The sequence below is a fragment of the Phocoena sinus genome, chromosome 14 (assembly GCF_008692025.1).
Source record: "Phocoena sinus isolate mPhoSin1 chromosome 14, mPhoSin1.pri, whole genome shotgun sequence".
In the NCBI taxonomy this organism is placed as follows: Eukaryota; Metazoa; Chordata; class Mammalia; order Artiodactyla; family Phocoenidae; genus Phocoena; species Phocoena sinus.
In genome coordinates, this window is record NC_045776.1 from 71,656,424 (window position 1) to 71,680,837 (window position 24,414).

Here is a 24,414-nt window from a genome sequence, read left to right on the forward strand (position 1 = left end):
TCCTCCTAGTCTTAGGAATTTCCCACTACACTGTCCAGATCCAGGGTATCTGACCACAGCACAACATACGCCAAGGATGAACTCTAAAGGCGGGAGTCCCTTCTGTTCAGACGGCCGCCGCCATGCGTGTGGCCCTGCTCCGGGGTGAAGCGCGCCTGGCTTGATGCTCACTGAGGGGGAAGTGGGTCCGAACAGAGGGTCCACTTCCTCTCAGCAGCCACACCAGTTCTCTCCATCTCAGCGTGACTTGGCGAGATGCCCCACACAGGGCTTACCTTGCTCTCAGCCTAAGAAGAAAGGAGAAACTCTGGACGGCCTGTTAGAAAGCTACCGAGAATGTTTAGAAGTGTTAACAAGGTAACACAGAACTAGACTGGTGGGTGTGAGTGAGGACTTGCCTTCTTGCATTTGGAAGCCATAATCTAATCTCATCTCTTCACTTTACAAAGGAGGCAGTGGGGGCCCAGAGACCTTTAGTGACTGGCCTAAGGTTGCACAGCAGATGACACATTGTAGGACAGAACCGAGGTTTTCTGACTCCCACTCACAGCTTTGCTCCATTTACCACGAGGGTGATCGGGTACCACGATCACCCAGGAAGAAAGAGCTCGCATTCTTGGTGTGCACACAGGCACCCCTGGTGTGCAAACACGCTCCCCTGGTGTGTACACATGCTCCCCTGGTGTGCAAACACGCTCCCCTGGTGTGCTAAGTGCACAGGAAGAATGAGACCAGGGCTTCCAGGCATTCTTTTTTTTTGCGGTACGCGGGTCTCTCAGTGTTGTGGCCTCTCCCGTTGCAGAGCACAGGCTCCGACACGCAGGCTCAGTGGCCATGGCTCACGGGCCCAGCCGCTCCACGGCATGTGGGATCTTCCCGGACCGGGGCACGAACCCGTGTCCCCTGCATCGGCCGGCAGACTCTCAACCACTGCGTCACCAGGGGAGCCCCCAGGCTTCTTTTGAAGTCTAAGCACTGGTATTTCAAAAGTTTAATGAAACCTACTAGACTCTGAGCAAAATCCATTTTAAGTTAACCTTAATAACTTTAATTACGTTCAACAGAATCAAATTAACTCTTCACCTCTGTTCTCACGTGTCCCCATTCTAGGATGAGTTTTCTAACGATAACAAAAACTATTTGACACATGCTGAAGGCGAATTCTGATTTTAACATCAAACGTTCCAACCAACTGCCAGGAAGAATACCGGAGTTAAACCGAAAGGACGGGCAGAATGGTACAACGGCCCCAGGACGTCACACGTGTGCACCCCAGTGTTTCAGGTTGGGAGTCGACGGGAGGTAGCTGCCTCTAAAGCCACGCGGGTGGGGACAGGACGGGATGAGCTGAACACAAACCTGCAGGTGCCCTGTGGGGACAGGAGCAGCAAGGAAGGGACACAGGCTTCTGAGTCACAGCGACCTGCATCTAAACCCTGGCTCCGGCCCCTGGGAACTGCAGTTTCCTACAATGAGGCAGGCACCTTGTGGGGGTGACAGAAACGAGACAAGCTGCATCCAGCTCCCAGCCCAGTGCCTGCACCTGCAGGCCCCCGCTGAACGGGAGCCACGAGGAGCACCCCTCACCCTCCCCTGCTACCCGTCCAGGCGACTGCATGGGAAGGGGCATCGACTACAAGTCTCACTCTAGGTCAAGGTCAGGGAGCTCACAGGACAGGGCACACGGCTCACGGTGGGGCCCCTGGGATTCAGGCCAGAAGGGAGGAGGGCAAAGCCACGGGAGGCGGGCTTGCGGAGATGGCTCTCGAATTTTGGGGCTCAGAGCACAGGCTTTGGAGTCAGAGACTCGGAGCATGAGGGTCCTGGCTCCATCACCTCCTACTAACTGAAGTTAGGCCAGCTACCTCCCTGAGGCTTTGTCTTCTCATCCAGAGAATGGGAACAGAAGTGGTGCTTTCCTTACACAGACTAAATAAAACAACGCCCATGAGGCAACTCACAGAGCACAGCACGTTTGAAGGGCTCACTTCCACAGCCTCCGTCCCTGGCTGACTTTTCCTCCTCAGCACCTGCTAACACACTTAATGTACCTGTTCATCTTACCTACTGTCTTGTCTCCCCCAACAGAAAGTCAGCCACAAGGGCAGGGATTTCTGTGCTCTGTTCACTGCTATATTCTCAGCTCCTAGGACAGTGCTTGGCACACAGTAAGTGCTCAGTAAGGATTTGGTGAATGAATGGCTTGTAAGCAGATTAGGACGGGGCTGCTGAGACTGCGCTAACAGCACCTGTATTGCCAAACTGCAGGGGGAAATCGCAGGAAAAATTTCTCTGTCCTTTGCTTCCTGTGTGTTGTCCAAGACCACTCTGAGTTCCTCACCATGAGATAGAACTTGGAAAATTCAATTTACAAGACCTCGATGGCCCATCCAGTGCACACCAGGCACCGGGAGAGGTGATGGGAGAGGTGGGGAAGGCTCTGTCCTTAGGGTGGGCTCATGGTCAAGTGGGCAGGCGCCCTGGGCAGTGGCTCAAGGCCTCGTGCTCAGAAGGGCTCCGAGCTTGGTTAATGCTCTGCTGTTGCCACCTTGAAATTCTTCATCACTTTTTAAAAAGTGGATCTACAATTTTCATTTTGCACTGGGCTCCACAAATTATACAGCTGATCCTCCTAGCAGAGAACATTTATGTACTTCGGTAAATACTACACAACAAGTCCCAAGTCTCAAGGAAATACTAAGGAGAGATAAACGCCTGTGGGGAAAAAAAGGAAGAGTCAGAAGTGACCAGAGGAAGCGACCTGAAGGAGGCAGAGGCGGGGCATTTGTCGGAACGTCTATGATGCCACAGGTTATTCTGCCCATTGGAAAATGAGGCCTGCCCAGGTCATATGACAGCCAGGTGAGGTGACAGATGACAGAGGTGGAAGCCAAACCCAGGCCTGTCCCTCCCCAAGGCCAAAGCTCATGGAAAAAATGTCTAAGGGTCACTGGAGGTGTTACTGCAGAGGTCAGTATGCAACATGGCGCAAACACGAGATGCCAAGCCTCCAGGTGTGAAGGAGCGTACAGGTGCTGAGTGGAGAAAATGACTGTCGCTGGCATGTGGTCGACTCCTGCCGGCTCCCTGGGGCTCCTGGCCTCTTCCCACCAGCCAGTGATGCCTTTACACCCTGCCACATCTGTAACACTGTACAGAAACCTACTCGGTTACGTGTCTTGTTTTCTCTACATTAGACTGGGGCATCTCAAGAACTCCCACGGACTGAGACTGGTAGGCAGATTCTGAGGTTGCCCAGGACCCCAGGCCTTGGGGCAGGCACCCTGGATGAGCCCCCTATGCTGAGTGTGCTGGGACCAGGGAACAGGATGGGAGAGCTGCTCCCTTCGTTAGGTTATACCCTATGGCAAAGGTGATGGGATGGTCCCTCTCCTGATGGCATTCCCTGATGGCATCAGATTCTCCGGTCGGTCCTGAAGCAAGCCACCAGCCGTGGAGTCTACAGCTGCAAGAGAACGCATTCTGCCAAGAACCAGTGTGAGCCTGGAAGAGGACCCAAGCCACAGATGAGATCCCGGCCCTGGCTAACACCTTGACTGCAGCCACGTGGACACAGCTCAACCCAGCAGAGGACACAGCTCAACCACGTCCGGGTTCCTGGCCCACAGGAGCTGTGAGGAAATAACCGTGTGTCGTTCTGGACCACTGAGTTTGGAGTAGCTTGTTACACAGCAGTAGACAGCTGATACAGTGGCCTGCTGCACAGAGCCTGGATGCCGCAAATGCTCGACACCTCTTGCCGGGACTTAAAGGGACAGACTCTCAACAGTCACAGTCAAGTCTTGACGGCTAAGAAACCGTCAAGAAAGGCAGAGAGAAACCTCAAAGGGTGGACAGGCCTCGAAGAAGAGGTCGTGAATAAAGATTGGGAAGTGTGATCTGAAGAGCAAGGACACACCAACCACCACCCCTTCCTAACGCTGTCGGAGAGGGAGAAAAGCTAATATGGAGAGCGGGGTCCTCTGGGGATTTCCAGGTCAAGACCGGAAGAAGGAGAGGGTAGAGGGAAAGGCAGAGTTGTAAGGGAGTTCACAGTTTACCACTGAAACCAGATAAAACAGAGAAGACAAAGTCCTGCTGCTTTGGCCCAAACGTTTGCTTGGGCAAGTAAGAAAATAAATTAAAAGAACGCTAATGATCATTTTCACGTGCTTGACTTGAAATACTGGATGAAAAACCCCCCCAAAAAAACAAAACCGCAGGGCTTCCCCTGTGGCGCAGTGGTTGAGAGTCCGCCTGCCGATGCAGGGGACACGGGTTTGTGCCTGGTCCGGGAAGATCCCACATGCCGCGGAGCAGCTGGGCCCGTGAGCCATGGCTGCTGAGCCTGTGCGTCCGGAGCCTGTGCTCCACAACGGGAGAGGCCACAACAGTGAGGGGCCCGCGTACCGAAAAAACAACAAAAAACAAAAAAAAACAGCAAAACACTCACTCCTGATCCACACTCTGGAAAGAACACAACCATATTCCCTCCCCAGGGCCCCGCCTGGCACACAACCACTTACGCCTCATGCCAGACAGAGGCGACTCCCAGGATGGTGAGGGAGCCAGGAGCTGCTGCCAGCAGGCCATAAGCTCACCAGTTCCCACAGTCTGAACAGCACAGCTTCCCAAAGGGGATCGCTGGAGGCCGGCGGCCATCTGCACACGCAGAGAGCAGGACAGAGGGAGCGAGAGCTGGGTCTACAGCTCTGCGTCACTCAGCTTCCCTCTGGACGGGCGGTAAGCAGGTCTCGAGATGTCCGCCAGAAGGTCTTCGGAGAAACCATCCGGATGACAATAAAGATTCTGCAGAAGGTGCGTTCCTGTTTACATCTTACAGGGATGTCACTGGGTAAAGGACGCAGGCTGGTCCAAGTCACAGGACAGCCATGGGGGTGGCCCTCTCAGCCCCACACAGTGGACGCGGCACCTGCTGGGGGTCAGAGCCTCTACTTCTGGGCTGTGAACCTAACACTGATAGGAACACCATCCTCTGAAGACCAAACGTAGCCACTGTCCTCCACGCCCATTGTGGACCTGGCTCTGTGCAAGGAGCCCCACACAAAGTATTCGCCAACCCTGAAAGGTCATAGCTATATCCATTTTACAGATGGAAGAACGGAGACCCACAGAGGCACAGTGACTCCCAGATGCATGCTGGCACCTCTACTAGTGCAGAAGCCAGGCTCCGAGGCTAGATCTGCCTGACTCCAAAGCCCACGTCTTTCCTCGACACATCTTTCTCACACGTGAATGCAATTCGCTGCAGAATCAAAACAAAGTTAATATGTTTAAAACTGCTGAAGTGCTATGTGCAGGCAGAGAACTAAGACCCTGTCACTAAGATGTCACCAGCAGTTAGGGACGAGACAAAAACACAGGTACCTGCCAGGGAAGGCAGGTATGGTACCCAGCACAGAGAGAAATCAAGAGCCACCTGCCAAGGAGAGGGAAGCCACAGAGGTTTGGGATGGGAGCATGCTGAGCTGGCCATGAGGACTGTGGCCAACTGGAAAGGGAACTGGCTTAGAGAAAGAGCCTGGTCAGGGAGCAGGGGTAGGACTGAAGAATGGCACATTCATTTGACGAAAGGCCAGTGACGAGGGTGAAGGAGGAAAAAAGCGTGGCGACCAGGAGGAAGAAGCACGGGCACTTCCAGACTGGCGTCCCTCTGACAGTGGGGACGATAAACTGACGCAGAGCGATGGGTTGATGGGTGGCCCCTCAGTGGATCAGGGGAGGTTCAAGGACCTGACTGATGGTGCCACCAGGGGGGTACAGGGGAGGAAAAGGGCAGGTGAGACAGAAGATCCAACCCACGGATTCAGCAATTTACTGGCTACACGTGGGTCTAAGATCACTTCTTGGAGGACCCGAAAGATGAAACTGTCAATTAAGGGTAGACAAAGGGGCAGAGAGAGAGGCATATCCTGCGGCCTCCCCAGCGCCCTTCAGAAACCAAACCAGGCCAGATTACCTTCAGGATGAATGTGAAGCAAAGAGAAATCTCCTCTCCCCAACTCTCCTCCCCAAGACAAGCAACCAATGAGGGACCATTCCACACATTTTTTTTTCTCCAGGAGAAGCTTAGAGAGCACAGGCCTGAAAATGCAAATCCACATGCAGATGCCAATGAGTTTCAGTCAAAGCTTACACCAGGACAGCAGGACTTCTCTTGTTTGGTTCGGAGGGTTAGAAACCAGGACGGTGTCCACTGCCTAAAACGGCGCGTGGACATCAAGGTGAAGGAAGAGGGGAGGAAAGGGGAGCCTGTGAGGATGGGCTCAGAGACCAGGCTCCCCCCCCGCAGCCCAGGTCTCCCAGAGCTCACGATGGCACTGGGGACCCACTGAGAGCGGCACAGAGGGACTCACGGTGGTCACCAGGGCGATCTGACTTCCTAGGAGGCACCATCACAAGTCAGCAGGGCTCTTGGGTTCTCGCCCTCCTGTGGCCTCTACCCACCTGGGCGAGCTCAGCAAGTTCCCACGCCTGTACGTGCAACACACCTGCTCGACTGAACCACGAAACTGGTCCCCGGAAAGGTGGTGTCCTATGACAAACTCAGGTGTTGCGGGCAACGGAGGCCCCGCTTCGAAGGCAACCTTGGGCCTCGGATTCCTCACCTGCGACCTGGGGGGAATACCCCACCTCCCGGGGTCATTGTGAGGGTTAAATTTGGCAATGCAGAGAGCTGCCATCACTTCCCTTTGTACGGTCCTCTCCAGCTCCAAGCTGTGCAGAGAAAGGGGCCTTTTATTGGCCAGCAGCACATACACATTTTCCTACCACTGCTATTTGTAACTTCTTTATTAATGGAAACAATTCAAAACACTGTGCTGTCAGTTCAGGAAGGGCAATTAAAAAACGGAAGACCATCTAAGTGAGAGGCTTAAATGCCATCTCTGGGGCAAGAGGCCTGGAAGAAAAGGATCGGCTTGAGGGGGAGAAGAGTCCAAGTCCATGTAAGGGCTGGTGAGGAGCTGGGGGTGCGGGGATGGGGCCCCACGAGGCGGGCAGCAGGCCCTCCGCCCCGCTCTCCCTCCCCCACAGTCTCCAGAGCAGACTCCACTCCTCCCCTCCCCCCTCCCCCACTTGGGAATCCAGCTGATTCCAGCTTTCGAGACTCTCAGCAACCCACACCCCCAGTCTGAAGAGCAAACGTGTCACTGCCGCTGTTCCTTCCTCCAGCATAACGTGAAAACAAGGACCCACAATTGTAATAAGACAACTATTTCTCTACACACATGAGCTTTAGAAAAAATGGTGCCTCCCTTCCCTCAAACACACAGAAAACTTCAAAGACAGGCGAGGCAGAGCTCTACCACTTCCGCGGGTGAGTTGAACCAGGATAGCCTGCTCTCGGTAATGAACGGCTGACCCCAGTTTCTGAACACATATTTCCTTTTCCAATTAATTTTCCTCCTCCTCCCAAGATGAAACAGACATCAAAAAAAAAAAAATCCTTTAAATTCTGTTTAATTCTTTTTTTTTAATCTAGATGTTTACTTTTTTACACTCTAAGAGCCAGAGTTTAAGACTAGTTCTTCGGTGCAGAAGAATACATTATATAATGAAGCGCTAAATCTTCTGTAAACCAACAAAACACCCAATTTTTGGCAAAGAAAAACAAACGTGCTTTTGGCGTCTACTCATGAATACAGCAACCGAGGGCTACAAGCTTGAGAAGCTTCTCAAATGAGTTTACGTAAAGATTTCTCACTGGCACACACGCACGCGCGCACACACACACACACACACACACACACACACACACACACAAAACACCTTGAATTAATAAACTGAGGGGTTGAATGTCTGTTTCAAATCAGCAATGTACTTACCTCAAAAGGAATACCTTCCCAAAAGCAGGATGGAAAAGTGAGAACATACTAAAATGATTATTTTCTTTAAAGCAGAAGTAAAATCTGGAAGGAAGTTTATAAAGATACTCATCATCACGGTAAAGCCAGGGGGGTGGAACACTGGCAATCATTTTTTTTTCTTCTCTAAATGTTACATAATGTTATTAAAGCTGTTTACAGTTAAACGTCTAGATCACTTGTAAAGCTCTCCTTCTGTCTGTGTGTTCTGGATCGTTTTTAAAGCACTACTAAAAAGCTGGTGTAGTCTTTCTCGAGGGTCCTCCCTTTTGGAAAGCCACAAGAGTATTTCTTACCTGCTTGGAAGAAAGACTTCAGGACGAAAACACTAAGTCTGCTTACCTGTGGTTTAACTTGCGATCCTCATCGCTGCCAGCCTCCAACTGCAGAGAAAGAAAGAGAATGTCACAGCCCAGATGCCGCTATCGACAAGCCTCAGACACAAGGCTCACATTTCCTGCTCTGGTGTCTGCAAAAGATACAGATGTCCAGGAAACCTGGTTCCTTCCAAAGAGCCGCACCCTCTCCTTACCAATCCTGCTCTGCTGCTCCCCTGAGTAATTTCCGCGGAGGAATTTTCAGGTTTCCTGATGTTTCCCCACATGCCTTCCAAGGCATCGCAGATGGATGCCTGCTAACAGAGCGCTCCTGGCCGGCGCTGCTACTCCACACGCTTGTTCAGCCCTGAGCTCTCCATTTTCCAGGGCTGCTTTGGAGCATATCCTGTTTTTCTGTTTTAAGGGGAGGGGGCAATGTCTTAAGAGGCTGTTTCCTCCCTTCAAGCTAGGCAACAGCTGAGTGATCAACACCATTTTAAGCCACAACACACAAGTTAAAAAATAAATAAATAAAACCACCACCACCACCACCACCATTCCAGGCAAGTCTTTCTTAATGGAACGTGGCCAGGATCAGGCTGTCTGTGGGTCATGAAGCTCTTGGTGGTTCTCAAAAAGGCTCAAAGTTTAATATAAAACTTTCTAGGCTATTGGTTTATTTATAGACATGAAAGAAAGGGACATTTAATATTTCCTAAATGTTACAAGGCCAAGAGGGTTAGAGGCTCCAAGAGTAACCACGATTTAAGCCCTGACTGCAATTTTTCTTTTTTTTTCTTTCAAGGAGAAAACTTAAATGAGAAGAAAACACACATCCCAACAACTCTGCACCGCTGGGACTTGGCATGTTTTGTATGTTACACAGAGGAGCCCATTGAATGGGGAAGAGAGAAACCTGGAAAGCAGTGATGGCTGGAAGAGATGCAAGGCTGACTGAGGACAGAAACCAGACAGAAGCCAGCGGTGGTGGGCAAAGGGTTACGGAGATCATGTAGAGAGAGGTCTGGGCAGGAAGGGACACACACCACAGGTGTCAATTTCACCAAGGCATGAGTCAGGCAGAGGGTCCCGGTCCTACGCTGTCATTAGATCATGTATGTAACGCACTGGGCAGAGGCAGAGACCATCAGTTAGTTCTCACACTCCCTACCCGACAACGAAGGAGAAGTGGAAACATCGGGGACAGCTCTGCTGACGACAGGGCCACCAACTTCGGTGCCGAAGTGAGACATACACAAAACAACTTACACAACCGCAGGAACAAACTTGGAAGAGACTGCTGGGTCTAACCCAGTGGTTCTCAACTGGGGGCAACTGATCTCAGCAGGGGACGCCAGGCGAGGCTGGAGCCTTTTTTGGGAGGATGCTACTGGCATCTAGTGGGTAGAGGTCAGAGTGCTGCTACACTTCCTCCAACACACAGGACGGGCCCCTGCAACAGACGGCTCACCCAACATCGGCAATGCTGGGGCTGAGCAACCCTGATCCAACCCCGCCACCTCAAAGAGACTGGAGATCTGCCCATGAAAATTAGTCACCTTGAACATCTGTCAAAAACCACAACGTAAAAAAAAAAAAAAAAAAATCACAACATTACAACCCATTCCTGAGAGCTACTGCTTTACCTATTCTTGGGCTCTCTGCCTGTTCTCACAAAAGAATGAGACAAGATTAATGAGATAATTAAAGATGGGGGGGGAGGGGCTTCCCTGGTGGCGCAGTGGTTGAGAGTCCGCCTGCCGATGCAGGGGACACGGGTTCGTGCCCCGGTCCGGGAAGATTCCACATGCCGCGGAGCGGCTGGGCCCATGAGCCATGGCCGCTGAGCCTGCGCGTCCGGAGCCTGTGCTCCGCAACAGGAGAGGCCACAACAGTGAGAGGCCCGCGTACCGCAAAAAAAAAAAGACTGGGGGGGAAGGAACAAAACTTAAAAAGAGGGAAGCACTGCTTTGCAGGTCGGGCTGTGACTTCCCTTAGTTCCCACGCCGTGCAGCAGGACCACGGGCTGGGGAAGGAAAGAAATGCCCTGAGTGTCTCTGACTCAACGAAGGATGCACATTTTGAGGAGTAAGGAAATGATGGGGGGCGGGGGGGATACAGGCTTCAAAATCATTTAATTCTCGCTCACTCTCTGAGATTCTCAGGATGAAAGGCAACACAAGGTCAGTTATTCCAGAGAAGAAAGCCAAAGAACACACATTAGAGGGAAGCCAGCCCTTTCAGATGAGCTGAGGCCCAGAGAAGGGAAGTAACCTGAGGAAGGTCGGACCAGAGGCACAGCCGGCCTGGCCCACGTCTCCTGATCCTGTGCACACATGCCTACCCTCTCTGTTCCTTCTTGCATCTTTGTGCCTCACCCCACATGGAAGAAAGCCTCTCCTTCCAGGGAACATCCCAGCCTCTGCCGGCTCCCTGGGCAAGCATGATTTACTCAAGTTGAATAAAAGCTGGTTGAGTTTTATTCTTATTTTGGAGGTCACTGGCATCTGGTGAAAATAAGGCTTTCTATAATAATTTAAAATGTGCCTAGTGGAAACAACCCCAATGTCCAACAAAATGTACATCCATACCATAGAATATTACTCGGCCATAAAAAGGAATGAGGTCCTGACACGTGCTGCAACATGGATGAGCCCTGAAAACATGACGGTGAGTGAAATAAGCCTGACACAAAAGGCCACATAGTGTATGATTCCACTTATATGAAATGCCCAGAATAAGCAAATACATAGAGACAGAAAGTACATTAGTGGTTGCCTAGAGTCAGTTACAGCAGGGCAGGGGTGGTGGGAGGGAGGCTGTGGGTGATGGCTAAGGGGTATGAGGTTTCTTTCGGGAGTGATGAAAATGTTCTGGAATTCGTGGTGATGCTTGTACAACCTTGTGCATATACTAAAAACCACTGAATTGTACACTTTACAGTGGTGGATTTATGGTATGTGAATTCTATCTCAGCTAAAAAATGAGATAATAAAATGAAAAATTTTAAATGTGTCTAAAGCAGAAATAGATCAGGTGCAAAGTAACGCAGGGAATGTGGGGTTTAGAATCAGAGAGCTAGGCTGAGAGGCTCTTTGTCTAACCTCTTTCCGGAGCTGAACTCTTCACTCGTTTTTGAGAAGGGACCATGAGATTAAGTGCAGAGAAGTACTCTGTAAACTGCAAGACAGCAGTAGCAGTAGTAGAAATGATGTAGGGGAACAGATGTCTCTGGGGGGAGGCCAGAAGCTACTGCAGACTCCTCAGCCGCAGGCTACTGGCCACCGTGCAGAGCAGGGACTGTTAGAATCTTCTGTCTGTAGACAAGATAACTCATTAATGGCTTCTCCTTGAGAGAAGGGGGCTGTGAGGTTCAACCCTGCAGCCACTCTGAGAGTGCCAGTCCCAGCAAAACAGGCTGAAGAGCTTCCCCACCAGGAGCTGGTGGGACAGGCAGGGCTGTTAAACCACAAACAGGTCCTCTTCTCTCACAAACACACACAAACCTTTCCATGTTATCAGTCAACTTCCCCCCAGGGAGAAGGGGCCTGAATTGCCCAGATGCCGGCGGGGCCACTTCCTGGGCCTGCAGGGCCCCTCCTCCAGCCTCCTCTCCCTTCCCTAAACAGCTCCCTGCCGCCTCCTCCAGCCTGCTGGTGTCTGCAGGTCAGCACTCGGTCTGGCCACATTTGTGAGTTTAGACCCAACTGGTTCTACTGCTCGGAGGCCCGAGGCCCAGACTAGCACGGTCCAACCCAACTGTGCACTCAGAGGACCAATTCCTCAGTAACCCCAGAGCAAGAAGGCGCCAGTCCAGGACAGGCTGGGTCACACGCAGACGCACAGAAACCCGCACAGTGCAAAGATGCACTTTCAGCCCCAGAAAGCACTGGTGCAATCCCAGCAATCCCAGAGTAAGCCGCAGCCACATGCACAGCAACATGCAGCCCCGAAAGATATCACAGCAAGAAAAACCCAGACTCAGCTGCACACAAAGACATGACACACAGTCGTCACCCAGCACCCTGAGCTCACTCAGCCACTGTCACAAGGTGACGCCGGCCCCCGAGAGGCACGGCCACTCACACCCAGAGCCAGAACTCCAGGGGCGTGCAGTCAGGGGAAACAATCTCACCACCCACAGGGGCACCCGGCAGCCTCTCCCCCAGCATCACACAGGCACGGTTCCCAGGGGACAGGCCAGATTCACGCACAGGGAGAGGCACACACAGGCTGGCATACACATGCATACATTCAGCCGGGCACACAGGGAAAGGGCCGAGACAAGCCACAGGGTCCTGAATCTTAGAACCAGCATCTCAGGCAGTTACCCAATCAGGAGTCCCGGTCCCACGTCCAGTACCCCGCACAGTCACCCCCGGACGAGAGACACTGTCACACACTCACGGTCACCCCCCCGACGGGGCTCAAATTCACAAGTCACCCGCAGATGGGGGTCCCACACACACAAAGTCACCCCCAGATGGGGGTCACACACACCGGCTCACGCACACTTACCCCCAAACAGGGGTCACACAGTCACCCCCAGACGAGGGTCACACCCGCACACACAGTCTCACTGCACAGTCACCCCCAAACAGGGGTCACACTCGCTCACAGCCTCCCGCACAGTCACCCCAGTCCGGCTGCCAAGGCTGGCTCGTCCGGCTGCGGCCCCGCAGGCCAAGAACCCCTTAAAGCTGCCCTGGCGCAGCCCCAGGCGCCCCGCACTCGCGGCCCAGGCCTGGCGCGGCGGCTCAGGCCGGGGCGCGGGCCCGGGGCTCACCTCGCTGTTGCTGGCGGAGGAGGAGGCGGCGCTGGGCGTGGGCGAGCGCTGCAGGGTCACCAGGGCCATGGCTGCGGCGCGGCGCGCGGGCGCCGCCGAAGCCTCGGACTAGAGCCGCAGCCGCCACCGCCGCCGCCCGGGCCGGGCCCAGGGCGCTCCAGGAGCCGCTCACGGGCGGCCGGGCCGAGCCGGGCCGAGCCGGGCCGAGCCGGGCCGGGCCCGCCCCTCCCTACCGGCGTCTGTCGCCGCCCCCACCCCCCGCCCCCCGCCTCCCGCCTCCAGCCTCCCGCCTCCCGCGCCGGCGCGCGCCGGGCCTGAGCGCGGGCAGGGGCAGCGGCCGGGGCGGGGCGCGCGTGCGCGGCGCGGGATCCCCCGAGCGGCGGCGGGAGGCCCCGGCTGGCCAGTCACGTCTCCCGCGCGCCCGACGCGCGCGCCTCGGCCGCGCGCCCGGCCCTTCAATCTGAGAAGCGGGGGCGCGCCCGGTGGCGAGCAAATCCATCCCCCGGAGGCCAGCCCCCTTCGCAGGCTGGAAAACTGAGGCCCGGCGTCCGCACGGCCTGGAATGCTCGGGGCGGGGAGGTGCAGCTACCAGGAAATAAAGAGCCCCTGGTCCCTGCGCCTTGAACCCCGAGGAGCGGTCTGCAGAAATTCATTCATTCATTCATTCATTCATCTATGAAATATTTATTGAGCACCTACTAAGTGCCAGGCACGGAGTATTCAACCGTGAGCAACATAGATTAGGCCTGCCCTCAGGGATTTGACAGAAGTGAGTCAAATTACTAGGCACTTAAAAAAAATTATTTTGCCAGTCTTTTTATGTGAATTCTTTCTATGTGTCCAGAAACCCAGCCAACTCCTTGGGAAGTCAGAAAGGGCTTCTCTGAAAAGGGGGCATTTGCTCAGAGGCCTGACGGAGGAGCAGGATTAACGGGTGAAGGGAGGGGAGACTGGGGGATGGGGGGAGCTAAAGGCCCGGAAACTGGAAGGAGATTGTCCATCAGAAGCCTGATCCTAGGGAAGGGAGGAGGGAGAGAGTCACGGTGGACTCTAGAAAGCTCTGGCTGCCGCTTGGAGAATGGACTGTGGGGCAGAGGGGTGAAGGGAGACCAGGGATGGGCTGCTGCTGTTGTCCTGGGAGGAGGTGACCAGTATGGGGATGGAGAGAGGGACATGGAGTAAGATACTAAAAAGGTGGTACTGGCTTGACTTAGTAATAACTTCAATTTCATTCAAATCCCCTCCCTCCCCTCTGTCGCCCCACGCAGGTTCACAAGCTTCCGCAAATTTACTGGTCCAGTCCTGCTCCCATCCGTCTCACTGCCAAACCAGCAACCCAACAGCCTCCTGGATCCCTCCAGCTGCTGCCGCCAGGTCCAGGGGCTGGGACCTCCTGCATATTCCCTCAGCATCATTCATCTCAAAGGTGGTTCTCTATGGGGTTACTATAGTCCCCACTGAGTGTCGTGGGGTTTTTGTTTTTGTTGTTGGTGTTTTGTTTTTTAACTTGTGGGAATATTTTTTAATGTCTTGCAGATGGGGAGAGCTATTGGAGGTTCTGGCGTTTAGAGGGCAGGAGCCAGGAATGCTAAAAACGCTAAAAGTCGTGCAATGCACTGGACAGTGATGCTGCCCCCGCCCAAGGAGAATTGCTTCATTCCCACAAGACACCTGTGTGGTGAAAACACCGTTCATAGTTATCTGAAGCCAGAACCTAATTCCATTTTACATATCAACACAAAGTATCTTTCACTGAATTTTCAGAAATGCAACTGTGTTTAAATAGAGGAAAGAATATACTTTGTTTTGTTTGAGAGCTTTGTCCGGAGTTGTTCACCATTTGGGAAAAAGAGTTTATAGAGGGAAACACCGCTCCTAATATTGGAGCAGTTGACCCAACAAGCAGACATCTGTAGCCGTGCTCTTGTGGACAGACCGCCGTATTTATTTAGCACTTATTTTAAAATGTCGAGTGTAAGACACAATTATGGGCAATATTCAGTTGACTAGTGACTATCTTACTTCTCAACTCTGAACACATTCATTAAAAACAGACACACTTCAACACAATATTGTAAATTGACGCTACTTCAATAAGAAAAAAAAAGAAAAAACCAGACATACTACTGAGACTTCCCTGTGTCCTCCAGGGGAGTTGTGCCCAAGATTTTACATGATGAAATGGATGTTGTTTCATCATGATGAATTTTCCTTTTATGTTAGGGCATTATAGATTTTGTTTTTTCACATTACATGTGGAGGTGGGCTTTATCATCTATGAATTTGTTGCCAATGAGAAAAGGAATCATCACACACTCGTTGTAAAAGGGGTGTGGGATTTTAGGGTCGAGAACGTTAGGCTGGTGGTTCTCAAATGGGAAGGTTTGAGAATTCCCTGGAGTCAATACAGATTTGGAGGCCCCACCCTCCGGAGTTGGCGATTCACTCAGTTTTTAATAATGCCCTAGTGATGCTGAAGGTCCTGGTATGGGGACCTCGGTTTGAGAACCGCTCCCTGTACAAATGCCAAGGCCTCCTTACTGGTCTTCCCTCCATACCCTTCCTCTCCTACCCATCGAGAAATCCATACCAAGATCTGATCATCAAAACCGCAATGAGGTACCACCTCGCACCGGTCAGAATGGCCATCATCAAAAAGTCTACGAGGACTTCCCTGGTGGTCCAGTGAGTAAGACTCCACGTTCCAAACGCAGGGAGCTGGGGTTCGATCCCTGGTCAGGGAACTAGATCCCGCATTGCATGCCGCAACTAAAAAGATCCCACATGCCGCAAAGAAGATCCCATGTGCCGCAACTAAGACCTGGCACAGCCAAAATAAATGAATGAATAAAATAAATATTAAAAAATCTACAAATAACAAATGCTGGAGAGGGTGTGGAGAAAAGGGAACCCTGCTACACTGTTGGTAGGAATGTAAGTTGGTGCAGCCACTGTGCAAAACAGTATGGAGGTTCCTCAGAAAACTAAAAATAGAATTACCATATGATCCAGCAATTCCACTTCTGGACATATGTCCAGACAAAACTCTAATTCAAAAAGATACATGCACCCTTATGTTCATAGCAGCACAATTCATAATAGCCAAGACATGGAAACAACCTAAATGTCCATCGACAGATGAGTGGATAAAGATGTGGTAGACCTAGAGTCTGTCATACAGAGTGAAGTAAGTCAGAAAGAGAAAGACAAATACCGTATGCTAACACATATATATGGAATTTAAGAAAAAAAATGTCATGAAGAACCTAGGGGTAAGACAGGAATAAAGGCACAGACCTACTAGAGAACGGACTTGAGGATGTGGGGAGGGGGAAGGGTGAGCTGTGACAAAGCAAGAGAGAGGCATGGACATATATACACTACCAAATGTAAGGTAGATAGCTAGTGGGAAGCAGCCGCATAGCACAGGGAGATCAGCTCCGTGCTTTGTGACCGCCTGGAGGGGTGGGATAGGGAGGGTGGGAGGGAGGGAGAGGCAAGAGGGAAGAGATATGAGAACATATGTATATGTATAACTGATTCACTTTGTTATAAAGCAGAAACTAACACACCATTGTAAAGCAATTATACCCCAATAAAGATGTTTTTAAAAATGTAATTATGTAATACATGTAAATAAAAATAATATAGAATAAATTAAAAAAAACAAAGATGTGGTACATATATACACTGGAATACTACTCAGCCATGAAAAAGAATGAAATAATAATACCATTTGCAGCAACATGGATGCAACTGGAGATTATCATACTAAGTGAAGTAAGTCAGAAAGAGGAAGACAAATACCATATGATATCACTTATGTGTGGAATCTAAAATATGACACAAATGAACCTATCTGCAAACCAGAAACAGAATCACGGACATAGAGAACAGACTGGTGGTTGCCAAGGGGGAGGGAGTTGGGGGAGGGCTGGAGTGGGAGGTTGGGGTTAGCAGATGTAAGCTTTTATATATGGAATGGATAAACAACAAGGTCCTACTGTATAGCACAGGGAACTTTATTCAATATCCTATGATAGGGACTTCCCTGGCGGTCCAGTGGTTAAAACTCTGTGCTTCCATTGCAGGGGGCATGGGTTCAATCTCTGGTTGGGGAACTAAGATCCTGCATGCCGCATGGCGTGGCCAAAAATCCCAATATCCTATGATAAACCATAATGGAAAAGAATATTTTTTTAAAAAAGAATATATATATATATATATATATATATGTATAACTGAATCGCTTTGCTGTACAGCAGAAATTAATACAACATTGTAAATCAACTATACTTCAATTTAAAAAAAAAATTGAAGCCACCAAGAAGGCACTAAACCCTAATCCTTCTACCCTGGCCCAGCTTAGCTTTCTACCCACCCCCACTGGTCCAGAGACCATCCCACCCCTTCTCACTTCCTCTTACAGCTGAGGGGCCCTCTTCCTTCCCACACTATCTCTTGCCAGACACCCCCTCCAAAAATCTCTCCCTGCCCCCCAGACTGGACTCAGCGTCCTTCCGAGGATTTCATAGCTCTCCCCCCACCTACCCCCAGACACACAGCATGTGTCACTCAACACTGTCACAACTATCTCTCTGACTTGTCACATGGTTTCTAAGAAAAACCTCAGGAGCTGGGCTGGGACCAAGATGAGGGCACAAAATATAAGGGGCCAACGAAAACAACAAGAAGAAGAAACCTCAGTAACCAAGAGAAAGACTATTTTTTAAAGAATCAAAATTTATGCAAAAAAAAATCTTCGATGAAGGAAATGTCAACATTTTAAATGGGGTTGGGTGAATTCCCTGGTGGTCCAGTGGCTGGGACTCCGTGCTTCCACTGCAGGGGGCACGGGTTCAATCCCTGATTGGGAAAACTAAGATCCTGCGAGCCATGCAGCAGCGTGGCCAAAAAAAGAAAAGGGATCAGTACCATATTACTGATCTTCCTAGCGCCACAGGCTCCAGCAGGGCACAGCAAGGCATTTTTACTGATCCTGTCTTTGTTTGACCCTGTCTTTATTTAAAATTTTGGTCATTCTAAACCCTTTTGTGAAAACCCTTCTGTGAAAAGGCCTGTGGGCCTGACTTGTGGCCTGTAAGGGGGTGGGGCAGGGAAAAGAGAAGTGAGAGACCCCTGGTCTAGGCTTCAGGAGTGGAGGAAGGGAACCCACTGAAAGAGGCAGCTCCAAAGTTTTCTTGCATCCAGTAGAGCCCTTTCCATTCGGTATCATAATTATTTTTTCATCATGATTTATTTAATTATCTTTGACCTTGTAGTCTCAGCTCAGTTTTGCAAGGACTAAAAACAGCAAGTTATGGAGTTATTTGCTGTCTGCTAGGCTGTAGGCAAAGTGATTTGCCAGTGTGTTGGGGACAGGGGTTTATTAACATGTGACTGTCCCCCAGTCTACCTCCAGGGCTACCTCCTCCAGGAAGCCTTCCCTGACCTGAGGCTGGAAGGTAGGTACCCCTTATCTATGCTCCTGCTGCCCCTCTGCTTGTTCCTGGCTTGAGCCTTTTTATTTATTTCTTGTCACATTGTTGTGGTTCTCATTTCATGGCTGAGGAAGTGGATGCACAGAGTGGTTTAGTCACACACCCAAGGTCACATAGCTAGGGAGTGGTGAAGCTGGTATTGGGACAGATGTTCTTCTACTTTAGACCTCAAAGACAGAGGTTCTTCCAGGATAGCCTAGGAGGGGAGAAGGGAAGAGAACTCTCCTGATAGTTCCCTTTTTAATGCAACTAATTTGCAGTTCAGAGGTAGCAAAGTTCTGGTAGACTGAATAATGGTTCCCCAAAGATGTCCATATTCCAATGCCTGGCATGTGTAACTTTGCAGATGTGATTAAATTAAGGGTGTTGAGGTGGGGCGATTATCCTGGGTTATTCACGTGGGCCTGATATAAACCCAAGGGTCTTTATAAGAAGGAGGCAGAAGGAGCAGAGTGAGAAGTAGGAGACGTGATGACACATGAAAGAGGTTGGAGTGATGGGAGGAAGGCCGTGAGCCAAGGGATGCAGGAGGTCTCTAGAAGCAGAAAAAGGCAAAGGAGTGAATTCCCACCTCATCATCTCCAGAAAGAATGCAGACCTGCCATCACCTTGATATTAGACTTCTGACCTCTAGAACTATAAGAAAATAAATTCCTATGGTTTTATGCCGCTGAGTTTCTGGTAATTGGTTGCAGCAGCCATAGAAAATGAATATAAAACCAACCTACACGTATACTGTGTTAAAAAAGAAACAACAGGCTCAAAATGGAGTCACTTGTGCTAAACCCCACATCAGCAAACCAAGACTTAATACCTAACCTAATTGCAGTTACAACCTCCCCCAGGAATGTAGTCTTAACTGGTCAGTCTGGAATTTTCTGGTCAGCACTAATGAGGTAATCTTCCATGTAGCCCCCTTCTGTCCTCCATAAGTAGGCTACCTAAGCCTGAAACAATCCATTCTTTTCCCCCTTCTGCTATAAAAGTCTTCCATTTTGTACAGCTCCTTGGAGCTCCTTTCTACTTGCTAGATGGGATGCTACCAATTCTTGAATCATTCAACAAAGCCAATTAGATCTTTAAAATTTACTCAGTTAAAGTTTTGTTATTTAACAACTATAAAAAAATTATTATGATGTCATAATCCAATATGTTCCAGGCAATTCTTGGACATTGTATCATTTTCACATTCACTCAGTACATTCAACGAGAATTTATGGAGTGCCTACGCTCTGTTGAGCACCAGTCTAGGATTTGGGGTCCATCAGGGAACACCACAGAGTCACTGTCCTTGGGCGGTGTCCAATCAAGTGGGAGATATAGCCAAACAACTAATAAGTAAATAGATTTCCTACAATGTATGCTAAGATATGCATATAAACACGAATATTTAAATATAACATATTCATATACTATATGAATATTTAAATAAATATATGAATATAATTGGGTGGTGTCCAATCAGGTGGGAGATGTAGCCAAACAAAAAAGTAAATATATTTACTATAACATATGCTAATATATTCATATAATATATGAATATTTAAATGTGTCGTTTTAAAATGAATCCCTGTCAGTAAAGTTCTTAGAACGTGACATGCACAGATCAGTGTCAAATAAATGAACTATGATGTCAAGTAGTAAAAATCAGTCTGGGGGAGAGGGTGGTGGAGGGAGCTCTTTAGGCAAGTGGTCAGAGAAGCCTCTGGACAAGGTGACATTCGAGCAGAGGAATCACCATGACAACCCCACCAGGGAGGTGTGGTGGTCCTGGGATCTGCCTGGTTCAAACTGGCCTCCTGACTTTGGAGCTGTCAGGTGCTTCCTTTTTCTGAGGCTCACTTTCTTGCTCTGTAAAATGGGGATAAGAATGGGACCACTTACCTCATGGGTTGGTTTTGAGGCTTGAGTACAATAATGTACATGAAAAGCACATTTTGCTATCCTGCTCACTGACGTTACGTAATGTCATGGGTTGAATTGTGTCTGCCCCAAAGACGCTGACGTCCTAACCCCCAGGACCTGTGAATATGACCTTATTTCAAAATACAGTCTGTGCAGATGTTCAAGTTAAGGTGAAATCATTAGGGTGGGCCCTAATCCAAGATGACTGTGTCCTTATGTAAAGGAGAAATTTAACACAGAGATAGAGACACAGGGAAATCTGCGGCCACAAGCCAAGGAACACCCAAGATGGTCAGTAGATCACAGGAAGCCAGGAGAGAAGCACAGAACAGATTCCCACAGCCCAGAGCAAACCAGCCCAGCAACCAATAGCTTGGTTTCTGACGTTCTGACCTCCAGAACCGTGAGGCAACAAGTTTCTGTTGTTTAAGCCACTGGGTTTGTGGTGCTCTGTTACAGCAGCCCTACGAAATGAATACACCTAATATTATCATTTCCTTGGTTCTAAAAACTGAGGTCCGGAGCACAGCTAGGATTTGAACCCCAGCTGACCAGCCCCCCAGGGCCCATGTGTAGGTAGTTGGCCTTTCTAGCCTGAGAGGTGAAACTTTGGATGTGCCCCCATGTGCAGGGAATGGTGTTTGGGACTCAAAGCTTTGGCCACTTGGCCCACAGCGTCCAGGGCGGGTCTGGGCAGTTGCTGGGGTCCAGGGCTCCTGATAAGGCATCTCTCTGGGTGGGTTGATAGGTACCAACAGCCAGGCAGCTGCGAGTTCCTCGCTCCTGTGTGGAGTTGGTGAAAGCCTCCTTTCCTCTACTCACCCCTTGATTTAACTTGGGTTCTCCCCAGAGAGCTGGGGAGTCTCTGCCTCCCTCCAGGCCTCCCCTCCCCTCTCCAGTGAGTGTACTCACAGGACTTGGGCTAGCCTGACTCTGCCTCTAACTTGCTGTGTGACCACAGGCAGCACACGGACCCTTGCTGGGCCTTGGAATCTCAGCCTGTAGTTTGGAGTGATTAAACGTCCCATGAGAGGTCACTGGTTAAATAAATTTGGGTACGTGCATCTGATGGCCCTCCTAGCTGGCCCTCAATGATCCCCATCTCCTGGTATTCATGCCATTTTGGAGACCTTTTCACAATGAATAGACCTGTGTGAGCACTAGGATGTTGCAGATGTGGCAGCTTCTGGCTTCTGAGGCTAGGTCATACAAGACACCGTGGCTTCTCTCTTGCTCTCTCTTGGATCACTCCCTCTGGATGATCAAGCCAGCCACTATGTCCTGAGGATGCTCAAGCAGCCCTATGGAGAGAGGTCCTCATGGTGAGGAACTGAGGCCTCCTGCCCACAGCCAGCACCAATCTACCAGCTACGTGAGTGAACCACCTTGCGAGTAAATCTTACAGCCCCGATCAAGCTTTCAGATGGCATTGCAGACACAGCCAACATCCTGATTGCAACCTTACAAGAGACCCTGAGCCAGAAGCACCCAGCAAAGTTGCCCCCAGATTCCAGACCCAGAGAAAACATGTGAGATAATAAATGACTACTGTTTTAAGCTGGTAGATTTTGAGATAATGTGTTATGCAGCCATAGATAACTAATACAGCCACAGATAACTAATATAGCAGCCAGATAAAAATATGTTACAATATAATGCACTACTGGAGAAACAGTTTCATGAAATATTAAGTTTGGGGAAATAAAGTAGGTTACCAATCACTATATGACAGTAGCATCCCAGTTTTGGAAGAAAACTATGAAGAGTTATAAAACTCTACCAAAGAACGAAAAGAAGACATATATGGAGAGATGGAGAGGATTTTTCTTTCTTTCTTTTTTTTTTTTTTTTTTTTTTGCAGGGGAAGACTGTATAGTAGAATTATCAATCACTCTAAGTTAAATGCAATGCAATTCCCATGAAAATCCCAACCTGATGTTTTTGGGTGTAAGGGATCTTGATAAGAGATAACTGAACGAAATGACAATTGTTAAAGACAAGACAACAAGCCCCAAATGGAGTCATTTACGCTAAGCCCCACATCACCCAACCGCGTCTTAATTACAGTTTTGTTTTTCCCAGAAATGGAATCTTAAATCAGCCAGCCAGGAATCACCTGATCAGCACTAGTTAGGTTATCTGCCTGGTAGATCCCTGCCATCCCCTAAAGGAAAGTAACCTTGCAATATCCAATCTGCTTTTCTGCCCAGTATAACTTCCTTGTTCCTGCTCCCTTCTATTTATACAAGTCTTTCATTTTGTATAGCTCCTGGGAACCCCCCTTTCTATCTGCTAGATTGGATACTGCCCAATTCATAAATCGTTGACAAAAGCCAACTAGAGCTTTAACATTTTACTCAGTTGAATTTTGTTTTATAACGCATTTATTGAACATATACTGTGCATCGTGTCATCTTCAATCACTATTTCATCTTAATTCCACAATAGGGCAAAGTCCCTTGTTATTTAATTTTTCCAATAGCAAGAAACTGTTATTAGCTTCCCTCCCCCCACCCCCTACCACAAATTCTACATATAAAGCTTCAAGAAGAGACTTGTCTGAGATTCTGGGGACCATGAGAAATGGAGCTCAGGTTGACCTCATGTGTGTTTGACACTAACATGTGCTCTTGGACCTCCTGCCATGTGCCTTCCTGATTGTTCTCTGGTTTCCTTTAGTACCAGCCCAAGACCACACAGGTAGAGAGGGCAAGGTTGGGGTACCAGCTGAGTCTGCCTGCCTGACTCCAGAGTCCCTGGTCTTAATCACTAGTCACCAAAAAGAAAGAATAAAAAGAAGGGATCTGTCCTACCAGATTTTAAAACATGTGACAAAGCTGCAGAAATTAAAACAGCATGAGCACTGGTTTAGAAAGCCACAGACAGATCAATGGAGAGTCCAGGAATAGACGCAAACACACAGGAAAGTTTAGTGAATAATAAAAGCAGGGAAGTATCAGTAGAGAAAATATGAGTGAGTCAACTAACAGTTTTGGTGCCATTATCTAGTAAGTCAAGCTGGATCCTTAACCCCCTTCTTTCTCCAAAATTAATTCCATATGAATCAAATATTTCAGTGTTAAAAAAAACCCTCAAGGGGCTTCCCTGGTGGCGCAGTGGTTGGGAATCCGCCTGCCGATGCAGGGGACACGGGTTCGTGCCCTGGTCCAGGAAGATCCCACATGCCGCGCAGCGGCTGGGCCCGTGAGCCATGGCCGCTGAGCCTGTGCGTCCGGAGCCTGTGCTCCTCAACGGGAGAGGCCACAGCAGTGAGAGGCCCGCGTACCGCAAAAAAAAAAAAAAAAAAAAAAACCCTCAAAAGTTCTACAAAGTCTGCATGCGTAATTTATAAAATGGGACAGAGAGGGGAGGGGATGCAAGGTTTCTAACTATGACATTAATGGCAGAAACCATAAAAGGGAAAAACAAGAATAGATTTGACTCCAAAAAGGTTTTTATTTAATTGAAATATAGTTGATTTACAAGGTTGTGTAAATTTCTGCTGTACAGCAAAGTGATTCAGTTATATATATATATACATTCTTTTTTTTAAATATTCTTCCCCATTATGGTTTATCACAGAATATTGAATACTGTTTCCTGTGCTAAACAGTAGGACCTTGTTATTTATCCATTCTCTATATAATAGTTTGCATCTGCTAACCCCAAATTCCCAATCCTTCCCTCCCCCACCCCTCTCCCCCTTGGCAACCACAAATCTGTTCTCTATGTCTGTGAGTCTGTTCCTGTTTCGTAGATATGTTCATTTGTGTCGTATTTTAGATTCCACATATAAGTGATAGCATATGGTATTTGTCTCTCTCTTTCTGACTTACTTCGATTAGTAAGATAATCTCTAAGCCCATCCATGTTGCTGCCCAAAAAGCTCTAAAACCTTTGAATGTCAGACAAATTGGGGGAAATCTTTGCAACAAAAGGATAATACCCATAAATATAAAGGGAGTTCTTACAAATTAATAAGAGAAATAGCCAACATACTTCAAGAGGAAAATGGGCCA

The 24,414-nt window shown here is 49.3% G+C and overlaps 1 protein-coding gene across 8 annotated transcripts in view; it reads right to left on the reverse strand.

Moving 5' to 3' along the window:
• Window positions 1-13,196, reverse strand: part of SSH1 (slingshot protein phosphatase 1) — a 65,714-nt gene extending 52,518 nt beyond the window's left edge. For 3 of the 8 annotated variants that reach the window (XR_004353125.1, XM_032654183.1, XM_032654182.1), the window contains exon 1: window positions 7,848-7,956. Coding sequence is in view for 6 of the 8 variants with exons in the window: in XM_032654183.1 (XP_032510074.1) it covers window positions 7,848-7,894 (47 nt within the window). In the remaining 2 variants the exon portion in view is untranslated. The other 5 variants (XM_032654177.1, XM_032654181.1, XM_032654176.1 and 2 more) reach the window with 5 other exon arrangements.
• Between the last annotated feature and the right edge of the window lie 11,218 nt (window positions 13,197-24,414).